Source organism: Centroberyx affinis, unplaced genomic scaffold, assembly GCF_046629955.1.
Source record: "Centroberyx affinis isolate AG114_WGS23_722 - 3 ecotype Tasmania unplaced genomic scaffold, CSIRO-AGI_Caff_v1 ptg000010l_1, whole genome shotgun sequence".
In the NCBI taxonomy this organism is placed as follows: domain Eukaryota; kingdom Metazoa; phylum Chordata; class Actinopteri; order Beryciformes; family Berycidae; genus Centroberyx; species Centroberyx affinis.
Genome location: NW_027278726.1, coordinates 388,238 through 403,145, shown reverse-complemented (window position 1 = coordinate 403,145; position 14,908 = coordinate 388,238). Strand labels below are relative to the sequence as shown.

Here is a 14,908-nt window from a genome sequence, read left to right as displayed (position 1 = left end):
AAAATGTTTTTAATAAGTTATAAAGCGATAAACTTCCAGAAATATAATCTACGTTGCTTGTAACATGTATAAGTCTCCATTGTGGTTGTATGGTCCATTAGAATATCAGCAAGTCAGTTTCTTTGTTTTTGTGTTAAGATGAAAGAATGGAATATGGTCAGTATTAGCTGACACTAAAAAACAAGAACAACTTGCCCAATACTCATCAATTCTTGAACCGTCCTTTTTTTCTCATAGATAAAAGTTGTTTTTTTTCGATTCGAAACATGATATGGGGTTCATGATTCAATACAACCACGATACAATGTAATAAATAAAAGTTCAATGACAACAAAGTCTGACTGTGCAGAATTCTGTTTATTTATGAGACACAAATCTTTCTAGCAATGGCATTGGGTGCTGGAGTGTAAACAACAATTTAAAAACGTCATTACAAAGTGCAGATAATATAATTTGGATGGAGAGCTTGTGAAATTGTGATGGTCAAGTGTCTCATTTGTGATTACTACAGCAAAATAACATGGAGGTGATATCACAATTCATTTTTCTGCTACACGATACGTATTGTCACATTTTTGTATCGCGATATATTGAATTTGATATCGTCCCATCCTTACTGCGAACCCATGTCCTCCCCTCAGATGTTCCTGCATTGGAAATGTGAAAATGTAAATCTCAAGTCTATATAAAAAAAAGTCATTATTATTGGTGATGTTCATCAGAGAATTTCAGTAAGACAGATTTTATAATCTGAGGCCCCGCTCCATCTTGTTATAATGAACATCTGTTGCGCTGAGCAGTGTCTCATCCCAAGACAGAGATCTGTGGATGATATTGTTTCCCAACACAAATCAATATGTGGAGGTGGCATTTCACTCTGAGAAAAGAACTCCAAGCCAAATCCATGTACTTGCATGAGTTGATATGGATTATTTGGCAGTTATTTTACAGGAAAATATTGTGGCACTGGCACATCAGTAAAACATCGTGAACTAAATATGAATGTGTCTCAGTTTGTACTGCAAGTTAGGTTTAGCGCTGTTCCTTAACTTGTTTTAGCTGCATTTTCCTTTGGCTAAGATTTTCTCTTCTGCGATCAATCTCTGTCAGAGATGCAGTCTGCAAAACCAACGATGCTGTGGACAGAAAAGGAAAAAGGACTCAAGATCCATGAACTGAGAAAGTCATGTGTACATTTTACAGTGTTGTCACTGTGTCATTATTATCAACTACTTTATCACACTGATCCTTTCCCAATAATCTTTGCTATTATTGATCTATCTAAATGCACTTCTTGGCAAATGATAAGATCTTTCTGATACCATGTTATCAGGATGTATTGCTGGCAGCCCGTTCTGCCTGGCTTGGACTGGGTATGTTTTTGGGGACTAATGCTGTGTTTTCAAGTCAGAAGTGGGAAATTCCCAGCTGGTAGGTTGTAATTACAACCTCAGTGCATTCCAGCTCGGAAAAACCAGGGAAGAAACATGGAGGCCAGCGAGATTTTCTTTGCCCAACATGAAATATTGTTCCCCAATCAACAGCTGATGTTTTGTCAGTGATACTGGACGATGTTAGCTAGCTTAAAACATTAGCAACTCTAAGTGCAACGGTACGTTCCAAATTTATTTTTAACCATTTTTTCACAGGTGTTTTAAAAGATTTGAGGTCATGTGATATTGAAAATTTAACTTGTGTATTTAAAGGATTACAAACATGTTAAAAGTAATGCTGTGTAGCATTTACAGTGTATGCCGCCATGTTGACATGATGTCAGATAACTGAGTCTCGGAAACCTCAGAATTCCACCTTGAAGGGCCGTTTCATTTTTCCCCTTTTAGGAACTTAGAATTTGCAACTTTCCGACATTTGTGGAACACAGCATAACACCTGATGAAGAATGTTAAAGCCACTGACTTCACTATCATACCATACATGTATTTGACAATTGTTTTGTATTTTGTATTGCATTTGTATATCCAAATCTCATTAGTTTCATTTCCTGGACAACAGAAAATCTTTAGTGGTGATTTGATCGTGTATCAGGAGGCGACATAAAAATTCCAACCAATAAAACATCACAGATTTCTGAACAATCCCGCCCCTCACATAAAATAAAACTGCTCATCTCTCCTTAACTGATATCTCACCGGTTTAGACTCTTGAATGATCCCTCCCTGCGTCATGTCCCGCCCCAATATCCTGTTTCAACAGGAAATCATCACATAAAGGAAGTCAAGATGCTCTCAGAGTGCAGTTTCATTATGACTTTAAGGTGGTGAATGCTGCTTCTTTGATTGACTTGATTTGACTAAGTAATTTAACATTGTGAAGTAACCTTTGCTATTCGTAACCTCCAGCACAAACTACACACACACACTCATTTCCCACCTGTATATGACAGGAGTAGACCTTGAATATTAACCAGGCTGATCATCTTTCTGACTACAGCATTGTTGTTGTGTTTGTTTACTCTTGACCAATTTCTGCGGCGCCCCATAGGCACCCTGAGAGAGGTGGAGCCCCTCTGGAGCCAACAGATATTAGTCACATGTTGAGTATCCTCAAAAGCCCCTCTGTTTCTAAAACCTTGTTTGTACCCCTGCCCAAATCGTGCCGCGCATAAGTTAAAAGAGGAAGCTCTGACTTGAGAATTCAGTTATTGAGGTTATGCCTGTCAGCGTGAATATGAGGCATGTACTTATTTCCCTTCCACTGACGCAGCTTTGAATAATCACTTGTTTGAAGCGTACTGATTTATTTTTCGATACATCTTTGATTACGGGAATATGAATGTGATGCAGATGGGGCCTGTGGAAGGGGTTGTTTAGGGACAGCTGGCTCTTTGACAGAAATGAAATCGAACAAGCTTCCTCAATTTCCTATTGCTTCTTGCTTCTGTTATGAAAATGGATTGACCTTGTGTGATCCTTCCCATTGGTTATGCTTGCGCAGAAGATTAACTTGCAAGAGGCTCTGTGGCGGAGAGGCTGGACAGCTTGCTGCTGCTTTCATTGAGACATTATGTTTATGAAATGGGGTAAATAATAGGAGGGGCTCACAGCGTGTGTGTGTGTCTGTGTGTGTGTATGTGTGTGTGTGTGTGGTGTGTGTGTGTGTCTATGGGATCAGACAGCAGTGTACATCAGCCTCTTATGTGATGCCTACAGGCCAAGTGAGGCTAACATCAGGAGCTTCTCACAACACCTTTGAAAAGGACACATTCATTTACAGAGCACACAGATATCCACTTGCCTATGGCCATCTTGAGGCATGTGTATGAAGGACACTAGAATGTCATTTTTAAAAAAAAATGTTTTTGGCATTTGACAGTGCTTCAGTAGAGAGACTGGAAAGACTGCAATAAGAAGTGCCAAACGTGGCAGGCTGGGCTCAAACCCAGGATGACTTGGGTACAAGTTATGTCCATTAGCCAACTGAGACACCAACACACCTGTTCAAGTGTCATTTTCACTGCAATATATTGTAGCATGTCAATGATGACAACTGTAGTACAAATGAAATCATGAGAAAAATTGTTATAGAAAAAAAAAGTCAACACCTATTGCTGTCCAGTGCATTTTATTAATTTAGCAAAATATAATCCATCAACTCAAGTTGTGAAATAAAATTTTACCCATGATGTAATCAATGCTGCAAATACATGATGATTAAAAGATCAATATCTGCTACTGTCCCTGAGTGTTTTGAACACAAGATGGCAGCGATGTCATGACAAGCCACTGATTTGCCCATTGAACCAGCTCAGTGTTCAAATATGTCTATTTCAGGTTGACAAATGGTTGATCAGTTTTCACTTCACGTTTGTGATTTCAGTGTCAGGTTGCTACAGTATTTTCAATAGATTAAGTGGCCCGAGGAGTCGTAAAGGCTGAAATTTCAATTAATTCTCTCTTTTAAAAGACTAAAAGACTCTAAGACTTTTAAACTTTACAATTGTTAGGTAGAGGTAATAATGATGATGAAGTATGAATCCCATGCACAATATATTTGTTCATGTTGGCCCACCAGTCCTCAAAAGCATCTGTCTTTTTGTAGAAATAGATGATTTATTGGTCAGTCACACATACCCCACCTGAGAACTTCAAACACAAGCCTGCCAGTCTGCCAGCACAGCAGGGCTTTTGCCAGGCCAAAGACCTGCCAGATAATGTGTTTGTACTAACCTCTGAGATACAGAATGAAACGCACACATACAGTACACACACACACTCACGCTCACATACACACACTCACATATACACACCAGGAAAAAAGAACTTCAGTTCCTGCTGCTTATATCTATAGAGTATAGTGGAAATCTATTCCCAGTATTGAATCACAGTTTCCTTTGAATTTTGCAAGCAGCAGGACGCACTGGGTGATCTGCTGAGTCCATGCCTGAAACACAGTTCAGCTTTAATCACATCCCAAAAATACACTTGTATACACTAAACTAATCTATAACAGATGCCACAGTCTATGTGTTTATCAGAATTTTGCTTAAAAGTGCTTAATAGCCTTATTATAACTTAAAAAAAAACAGAGAAATATTTAGAAACTTTTGTTTCTAAACTGATCAGGTCAACCAGATGCAGATAAAGTCTAGCTGCATTATCACACCAGAGATTATGGTATAAACTGGGGCCATATTCAGTATGTCCTTAGCAACAACTAAGACTGAGTCTTTTATGCTCCAACAGTCAATGAATGCTTCTCTTAATTCAGCTATTATTCAGCTTCAATATGAAAATACTTGAATTCTAAACAGCTTTGTCAGATGTATATCCATAAAATGTGATGCCATAATCTAGCTCTATTAATGTGCAGAGGCATTGGAGGTGAGGTTTTGTTTGTTGCTATCTATGCAGCCAGGATAAAGAGGTTGGGTGGTGAACTGTTTGGAACAATGGACCAGTGCTAATTCAATGACTTTACAGATTCTGTAGTCTTTTCATGAAATGGCCATTCAGATTCATAAATATGCACAATCATGACAGTTTGACAGAATAATTACTTTGGCTGGCATAAGTATTCCCAGTGATTATCTTATAATTACCGAGGCTGATGTATTCCCAGAGCCCTTGGTAAAACTTGATGTTAATTACTTATGATTTTATCTACAAGAAAAACTGTAATATAATTCATTAATTGATCACTCTGTATAGACACAGGGCCTGGAAACGACATCTCTCCCTGTTTGATTGTGTGTTTGTGTGTGTGAGAGCTATTAATCTGACCATTCAAATGTATGACAGATAACAAAATAAACGTTAAATAAAATTAACACTGGATTTTGGGAGTATTTTTTGTGTTATTCAATAACGTCTTTATTAGCCTTCTATCATCTGGACAAGCCCACTCAACTGATGATCAGCAGCAGATGACTAAGTACGTAGACCAAAACAACTCTCCCATGAATCACCAGTTTTGATTTGGATCCTGCATAATTCATTGTCATATGATTTATACAGCAGCTAAGTAGTGGGAGGTTGAATTGTTATGTGTGCCTAGGGTGAGTACTAATGCGCCTTTACGAAAGTTATTCCATAAACTGTGATAGTGGAGAAAAAATATAAACCAGCTTTATTTCCATTCCACATTCCACGATTGATTTCAACAACTTTCAGAGTATCCACATTTAGGTCCTAATGTAAAGGTAAACACAATACATCACAGCATGGTAAGATATCTTACCATGCTATTCCCACTAGTGAGCTAACTTAAAAACGAACTTACCGGCCCTTTCTAAACAACACCCTACCCTCTGACCACTTTTAAGTCAAAGCTAAAAACTTTCTTATTTTATATTGCCTACTCTACCCTGTAATGGCTAAAAACGTATCTTTTCAGCTCAGCTTTTAAATAACCTTAATTTTAACTCTTTCTGTGCAGGATCCCAACAGAGTTGACACGGGCAAGTACAAATTTTCATTCGTCTTGTACAGGTAATGCTTACTTGCGCATGAGTGAACACTATATGTGGGGGGGACAGAGCTTTACCCTGTATGATTCTCATCCATCTCTGGATGGTGAGGTTTTTGACCAAGAGGAGAAGCTATGATTCTCGTCTGCCTTAGGCAGTGAGATCTGACGTAAATATCAGATCAAGAGTAGAATCAGGAAGGACAGGGGAAAAGAAAATTACAGAAAAACATATGGGTTCACTCACAATGTGCATCTAAAAGTGGGAGTATTTGTTGTATTTGTTGTGTTCTTTCATCTTTCTATCTCATTTGATTTGAACTGCACTACGTTTACTTTTAAGTCTTTTATCTTTTGTAGCTCTTGTCTGTACTTTTGCACTTTTTAATTGTAAATCTTTTACCTTTACTGTATTTCTATCACCCTGTAAAGCACTTTGAATTGCCCCAGTGTATGAAATGTGCTATACAAATAAAGCTGCCTTGCCTTGCCCTTGCCTTAAAGACACACTGTTCAGGTAGGTGAATTCAAATTGTCCCTGATTAACTTAAGCATTTTGATCCAGGTAAGTAATTAAAGAAGGAAGCATGCAAGTAATAACTAACTACTACTAATATAAATGTTATACATATATATAACATTTGCCATCTATACATTTTATGATGAGGTGAACTAATGCTTGGCTTGTCTGACCCACAATTTTTCTTTATGCAAATTAACAATTAATCACAAGTATGTTAGAGAACAGTTTTTACTACTGTCTCAAATAGTGTCTTGAAGGTGATTGGTCTCTTCAGCTCACTGTTCCTTGTTTTAATGCAAACAAGGTGCACAAGACCATGTTTGTCTGGCAGTGTCTCAATAGCCTTGAACATTACCCAGGAATTGCATTATGCAGAGTCATCTACAACCAAAACCATGTCATGTCTCCACAGACCAAGTTGCTTGAAACACAAGACCACTTCTGCCTCTCTGTAGTGAGTACTCTCTCATCCAGCTCTTCCAGAAGAGGCGGGCCGTGTATTGCATCTAGTCCCATTTCTGGTCTTCCTTCTGGAAGAGTCCTAGAGGTAAGGTTCGTTTTGAAAAGCAGAAGATGATTGGGTGTCAGCGCTTCCAGATTATTCATATCACTGTTTGCCAAAATGATATACCAGCTGTTGAGGATGGCTTCATCCTCATGTAGAAAGGTGTTAACTCTCTTGTCGTCCAAAGCTCGAGTTCACAAGGTATTATTGAGGATCTTCTGGATAGGCCTGATCTACCACTCCCAAACGCCTCCATGGTGAGAGCCAGCAGGACAGTTGAACAGCCTGTTGCTTCAGAGAGTCAGAGAGTCCTCTATCTTGGAGATTTTCCAGCATTAAATGTTTACTTGAGCTCCAGTTGAAGCTCCATGGAATAAATCAAACACCAATAAAAATGCAGAAGACCTTCACTGCAGCTGAAGTTATTATAGGGAACTTTAACTGCATAGTCCTGCATAGTGAATGCTGTATAGTATATACAAAATAAGGGGTTCTTGATGAGCTTCCTCTTCAAATACAAGTTGTGCTGTTCAATAACAGCACGGTTGTAGGGTATTTGAACATCTTTGCCCCAGGCCAGACCAATACAGTAGTTCTTATTCACTCCTCTGGCGGACTGTGATGCTAAGTACATGAACCAGAGGCCAGATGGTCATCTTCGGTACACTCTTGGGAGTTGCACTTGAACTCTTAGGTCACTGAGTCTAGCGACTGTTATGTGGTTGGTCATAACCTGTATCAGTCCAATTCTTCTTCTTTTGCCTTCTCGGTGGCCTCTTCACCATCCATCCCAGCTTTGTTCTTACAGTATATGGTCTATCATTCACGTTGCAGTTGACTTTCCATGGCTCCATTGCAGCACATCAGTCCCGATCAGCAGACCTATTTCTGCATCGATGCAGTGTATCAGGACTTGTTCAAGGTAAGGCCAGCTATCCACATCCTCTTGCAGTGGATCTTTGCTGACTGGTGTGTTCTGTTGAGAGAAGACAGCTGGTAGCGCAAGGAAGTTGCTGTCCTCTAGACCACTCAATTATAAGCCTGATACCACATGGCTACTGACAATCTTTTTTCCCCCATGGTTGCCAGGAGAAGGTTGATCTTGATTGAGGTTGAGCTCATTCATGAGCTTTTCAGTGCAGAAACAGGCAGTATTGCCTGGATCCAGGAAAGTGTAAGTACTGTGGCAATCACTTCCTTTCTTCACCTGGACTTGAACTGGGACAATGGCCAGAATGTGTTTGGAAATCTCTGGTCGCCGTACTCAAACAGGTCTCTAATGGAACTACTTATGCTGTCACCTTCATCTAAATGGTTCTTTCATCAGCATACACAACTTGGGGATTGCATTAGTTTGTGATTGTTATTACGCGTAAAACAGGTGTGTCATCGAGAAGTCTTAACTTACCTTCACTGTCGTTACTTGCGATGTCACTGGCATTACTCGTGTGTGAAAATAGGCAGACAACTGCCTATTTTCTCCTTTTTACAAATGCACTAACAGGACTGTTAGAACTCTTCTTCAATGACTTTGACTCTGCACTTTCTGCTTATCCACTATTGTCGTAGTTATGGTGAAGCTCTTCTTACCACCTTTCTTCTATAATTTTGCATCTGCTTGCAACTTTACTTTGGCACGATCACTGATGTCTCCAGACAGTGGATGCAATGTAATATTTGCTTGCTTGTTGACAAAGTAAACTAAATCTCTTGACTTGGCTCTACATTCTTCTCTGTTATGAATATCAAAGGCCACTCTGCACCACTTTTCTCTGAGCTTGTACTTAAGCTTGGAAATGATGGCTCATATGTTGGCTGCATTTATCAAGCTGTTCAATGTACTCCACATCTGCCGTAGTATTACAAAAGCCAGTAAGGGAGAGGGCACATGAGTTGGACTGCCTCACTTGTCGTCTGACCTGACTGTTGCCGAATAAAGAACCCTGTTCAGGTAAGCCAGGTATGCAATCTTAACATTCTTTTCCGAAATGCTTAAGTTATGATGATTTCCAATTTCCAGGTTAAGTTGAGCATTAGCTTTCACTGTTTGTCTAATGTCTGCTGTACAGTGGGCGACAGGAGGTAAGCTTCTTCTGGCTGTTAGTCTCCTCTATTCTAACAGGCTCAGCCACCTTAGCTCTCTGAGCCTCCTCAAGATATTCCTATATTCTGGGCAACTCAAGTGAAACCTGCTGTGACTCATACTGCGCTAAAATCCTGATCTTAGAATTTGCAGCTGCTAAAGAAGCTTGTAACTCCAACCCTTCCTTCTGAACTGCCACCTGAACGTTAACTCATGTTTTTCTAGAACTTGCCTTTGTTTCAGAGTTGCTGCAGCTTTTTCCAACTCAGCATTAAGCATGCAGATGAGGGAGATGACAACATGCATAAAGTACAACTACAGCATACTTAGAATTCTGCTTACTTCAAACAAGATAATGCCCTAGAAACACCATCTACCTCCTGATCACGTTTTACCCATGTGCTTATGTTAACTTCTTTCTTCCAGCCTTCAGCTTGCCCAATGAACTTGCTGAATGAAAAAGCTTTGTCTTCACTCACTCCGAGTTACCATCATTGTTCTTGTCAACAGGCCCAAATTTGGCTTTGCTTGAGCTTACCTGATGGTTCAAAGTAAACATAGCTTTCATTGTATAGGTTTCCCCTTCCATTTACACTTCCCTAGTAGCTGATTCAAAATTACTTTATTCCATATTACGCAATGACCAAGACTAACCACCTTTACAAAACTCAATCCATATACATAGATGGGTTGTGTAGAAACTGCTGAGATTGCTGCAACTGTCATACTATACACAGGCTGAAAAGTAAAGGGAACTTACCAGCCCTTTCAGTACAACACCCTGACTACATGTCAGGGTCGGCCTACCTGCACCATGTCTGAAAGACACATTGTTCGGGTAAGAAATTCAAATGGTCTATAATAAACAAAAACTATAGCCTACACACATAGATTTGAGAGTGACATGCTATATCGGTTTGCCAATATATTATGTATCAATATAGCATATTTTATTAAAAATTGAATATCAACCAACCGTGGTTACACTTGTCTTTTCAATGTGACTTATAGCATCCGATCACATTAACTCTCAGGTCTGTACGGTCTACGATCGGGTCTAGCTCGCACTGTGATCCGATGAGCTAGACCACATCCTGAGGTGGTCTGGCTTGCATTGTGTTCGGATCTCAGAGAGGTGTGCAGAGCAATGTGTGCACAATCCGGACACCTTACTGTCTACGTCAGTAAAAGCATGCTTCCCCTCATCTTCAGAAGGCTCTCCCTTGCACCAAACACAATTTTTCCCAGAAGTATTGCGCGGGAACGGTAAATCTGATCACAGACCCAACACAAATTTCACATTTAGGTGTCAACTGTGGACGCACATATGTGGACACGGCTGAGTTCCAATCTGGCACATCTTATCACAAAAGTCACAATGAAAAGACAAATGTAACCATGGTCCAAGTCGCTAACTTCTGAGGGAGATTCCTGCTTTTTTCACTCAACAGCTTCAGGGTGTGAAACCTGCCTCACCCTGCCTGAAGGAGCTGCTAACCCAGCTAAAACAATTTCATCAGTCTGGGTTTCAGTGGAGAGTTTTAGTGTCCCATGATGATCTAAATGCTGCTTTAGAGGCTTTTCCACCCTGACTAGAATAAAAATCTGGTGGAAACACTGAATACTGGCGAAAAAGCCAACATAAGATATTGATTATCAAAATATTTGCATAAAATATTGGCAGCTTCATTCCAAAAATAGAGTATTGGTATCAGCCTACAAAAACCCATATCAGTCAAACCCTAATATTCACAATAACATTTTCCATCTGCCAGTATGATGAATATGTACTGGAAAAATACCTTTATGTGCAGAATAGTTTACCCATCTTTTTAAGCTGACATAAATTCTTAATACATATCATAATAAATAGTATGATACAAATGGAAGTTATTTGAGGATAGGGTCTTTATTTTTAATTGTTTTGTTCATATATGATCACCGCCTGGAGGTGATTGTTTAGCTCCCATAAAATTATTGATTATGATGTGGGTTGCACAAATGTTTTGCTCCTACAGCGCAGTGAGTTGCAGGTCAGTCATCGCTGCTGCCACAGCTCAAGTTGCGCACTAAAGCGTCCAATGTGGTTGGAGAGGCGTCAACAAGCGCTGATCCTCTATCAGACTTTGATATGCGGACTCCAGCCTCTCTGCGCCATTGGCTGCTGTATGTTCATATCTCAGAGCTCCTCCGCGGCATGTGGAATATTTTCCAACTTTTGCGCAATGAACCGCATTCCGCCGGACAGTGATTTTCACCGGTGGCGACGACAACATGATGGACTTATGACAGACAGCATTTTCGGCAAATTGGTCGATTGAAGGCTGACTTAATTGTGATTTAGATGAAATTCAACACTTTCCCCATAAGCTGACTTTGATTTTCGAAGTTTTATCATACCAGTCAAGATGAGATTATTTTTTCTTTTCATTTTATCAACTATAGAGACCAGTCAGTCACTGGTCACAGGACACAGGGATGTTTATACAAACCACTGGGCAGTGCGGATTGCAGGGGGTCCTGAACAAGCAGAACAAATTGCCGCAAAATATGGATATAAAAACTTGGGACAGGTAATGATTCTTGGCATCCAGCTTATTGTCCTTCTTTTATTATCTTCCCCTGTTTAAAGTTATTCTGATTACTCGATTATGCGCGGTATATAGACTAGTTTGGTCTATAGACTATTTTTTTAGTGGATGGTTGATCTCCTGACTGTATCAATGTCCAGCCAGCCTTCTGTTACTGCCAACTTGAAAACGCTTATTTTGGAAATGCTGTGACTCTTTGAAGTGCAATTTGGGGATTACTCTCTTAAAATCTCAAACTGTGGAATAATTCCATCGTGGCTGTTGGAAATTATGTAAAGTCGAGTATATGGGGGGAAAAAAGTTGTATATTAAGGTGTTTTCCAATAAAGTTGCATGGATCTTTTGTTTAGGAAGCTGTCACATCAAAATGAATGAGTGACTTTATGTCTTCTTGAACTTCTATTCAGCATAATTAAAAATCATCTGAGGTTACTCTCAGCCAAGTGTTGTGAATGCATTTGCATCCAAGTTGTAAATCTCCAAGGCAAGAATGTGTATATCTCTCCCTGACTGGAGGAAGAGATATTTTAGCTACTTACATAACTTATTGCAGCAAAATTGAAAAGGAAAAAAAAAAAAACATTTACTGTTTCTTTAGAGACAGAAGTGATTTAAACAAAATATCACCCAGTCATGAAAATATAGTGGTTGTAGGAGTGAAGAAGAGGAGAACTGAGAATAAAAGGGATAAAGATAGAAAGGAATGGTTTGAGTCAGAGTCGTCCCACTGTAGTCTGAAGAATAATACTGTACTGTGCCAGCTGAGCACATGTGCTGGGATTCCTGCTTGCATTTTTGGTGCAAAGTCAAGAGAGAAAATGCAAATTTATCAAGTTAATTTACATACCATGTACACATGGCCAAAATGTGTTTTGAATGTGGAGAACTTTGTAGAATCAATGTTATAACGTAGGTTTCCCATTAAAAATACAGTAAGTCTGGCAAACAACAGTGTCAAGGTCATTAATTAGATAGATAGATAGATAGATAGATAGATAGATAGATAGATAGATAGATAGATAGTAAATAATGCAAGCTTCTGTGTAATTTTCTTGTGTCTCATCTTGATGTTGCTGTTTAATGTCTTTGGTCAGATAGGAAGCTTGGAGGATCATTACCATTTCCACCACAGCAGAGTGGTTCGGAGAGCAGCGTACTCTTTTCGGGGCACCCACAGCTTCATCCATATGGACCCCAAGGTGAGGCTGGGATGAGACGCCTTCAAGTTTATCAAAATGAACAGCAGTGGAGATGGGCTCAGAATATGAACACGTCTTTTCTCTTTTCAAAGCCTTTTCTGCTAATCACTTGAAAGTAATGATCTGTGACATTTTCATATATATAAATGTGCATTTTGCTACTCTCTATCACTGATTGCTATAACACAGTAGTGATTCGACCTAGACTCAGTTCATGAAAGCTTTTCCATTTGCTGCCCTAAACACCTGGTGTCTGGTAGCTCTTTCCTGGGAAAAATCCTCTGGCGCACAGGAAGTGATGCGTTTTACGTTTCCAGTTTGTTTGGAATAAACAGAAGAAGAAGAACTGGGTAGTTAGCATGAGCAGTGATAGCCACCATGGCTGAACAGACAAAGAAAAGAGCGCCACCTACAGAAACTCAAACTTCATCAACAGAGAATCCAAGGCCAAAAATGTCACAGTACTGGACACACTGTTTGATTGACAGGTGCAGAAACACCACAGCAATGAGCGCTTGGTGACAAAGATGGAGACAAAATGTATGGGCCTAGTCTCCCCCTCTTATACATTCTTCCATTCTGTTCTGCATTGCCATTCAAACATGTACAACCACCCAGATGTTTAACAGACACACAGCCCACCTACACACAGATTTTAACATGATGCGAGCTGACAGACAGTACGTCAAAGCCTGTTGTACTCTGCCCTAGCTGTCAGACTCATGCCACGCTCATGTCATATTAGATCTACCGTCGGTACGAGCTGTGTAACTCGAGGACCAGGTTGAGTGTGAAAACTTTTTGAATGTCTCAAAGGAAAAATCCACCCTAAAAGCATCGGTAGTTAAAAAACATGGTGATGTACCTTCTTTCTGGGCGCAATTTGTTGTTTGGTGGTGTATTTTTGTTACACAAAATAACTGGCCAAACATAGATGATGCAACATCACGTCGATATTTGCAAAGCAAATATAGAGTTATCAAACAATAGAGTTTGATCACAGAAAAATTTCAGCAATCTAAAACATCAACGGTAAACATCAGGTTTTGGTGTCAGTCGCTCAGAATCAAAGAGCGAGGGCTTCTTTCTAGACTCAACATTTTGCGTTAACATTCAACAATCATACAGGGAGAGATCCATCGCAGGAGAGCCAGAGAGACCAATTTCTCCACCAACTGTAACTCCACCTCAATAGACCAGAATGCAACACAGCCACAAGACACATGTTGCATTTTGAGTAAGGGGTGCAACTCACTTTTTCTCAGCTGGAAACGGTCACTCTCTTGCTCTTACTATGCTATCGCTATCATTAGTGTTTTCTCAACCGAAATCAGTTGTTCTCCTTCCAGCTAGTTAATTGCGTTCATATGGTGTCCCAGGTGTAAATCAGTCCCTGATTAGATGGCTGAATGAAAACCAGCAGGACTAGAGTTGGGAACCACTGAGGTACATAGAAATGTAGGAAATCACTAACTGAAGTAGAAGTAGACAAGGCAGGTTGAGGGGATAGTGGGCACACCAAAAAAGAAAGAAAAAACACTTGATCACAAAATAACGCTATAATGCTTTTAAGATCACAAATTAATGATATCTAACAGTATAGGAGCATCCATTGGTGGATTTTTCCTTTATGAGGGTAGGTTAGTGATCAGTAAGACATAGGCTGCTAAAAAGCCTAAACCTTTCCTTTTCAACTGCATTTATGCTACTCAAAAATGAGAGAGAAAACCGAGTGTGTTGAGTCCACACAAGTATAATGGCAAGAGCACTCTCCACTTCAGATTATAGCCTCAGCTCTGGGTTTGAGATGGAGGCAGTTTTTCAGACCGGCTGTTTTAGGGCTTCTCCTCTGGACTTAGGGCCAAGTTTATCTCCTCTAGACAGCTTGAATCTCGGGAGTAATAAAAGCCAAAGTTGAGGTTTATGGAAAGACGGTGGTAGAGCTCATATCATGTGCTAAGCTCTCTGTTTAAATTGTTGAGGCCCTAACGCCCGAGAAACCGATTTTACCATTAACCCTTGATTTGCTGCACCCATGTATGATTTCAGCTTCAGCTTAAATAGAGAAATTTTCTTGACTAT

At 39.8% G+C, this 14,908-nt stretch overlaps 1 protein-coding gene across 1 annotated transcript in view; it reads left to right on the top strand.

Annotated features, from left to right (window-relative positions):
• The first annotated feature begins 11,444 nt into the window (after positions 1-11,444).
• pcsk6 (proprotein convertase subtilisin/kexin type 6) overlaps positions 11,445-14,908 on the top strand; it is a 51,752-nt gene continuing 48,288 nt past the window's right edge. The window contains exons 1-2 of the mRNA XM_071531790.1: positions 11,445-11,609; positions 12,722-12,826. Coding sequence (XP_071387891.1) covers positions 11,445-11,609; positions 12,722-12,826 — 270 coding nt within the window. The remainder of the gene's footprint in view (positions 11,610-12,721; positions 12,827-14,908) is intronic.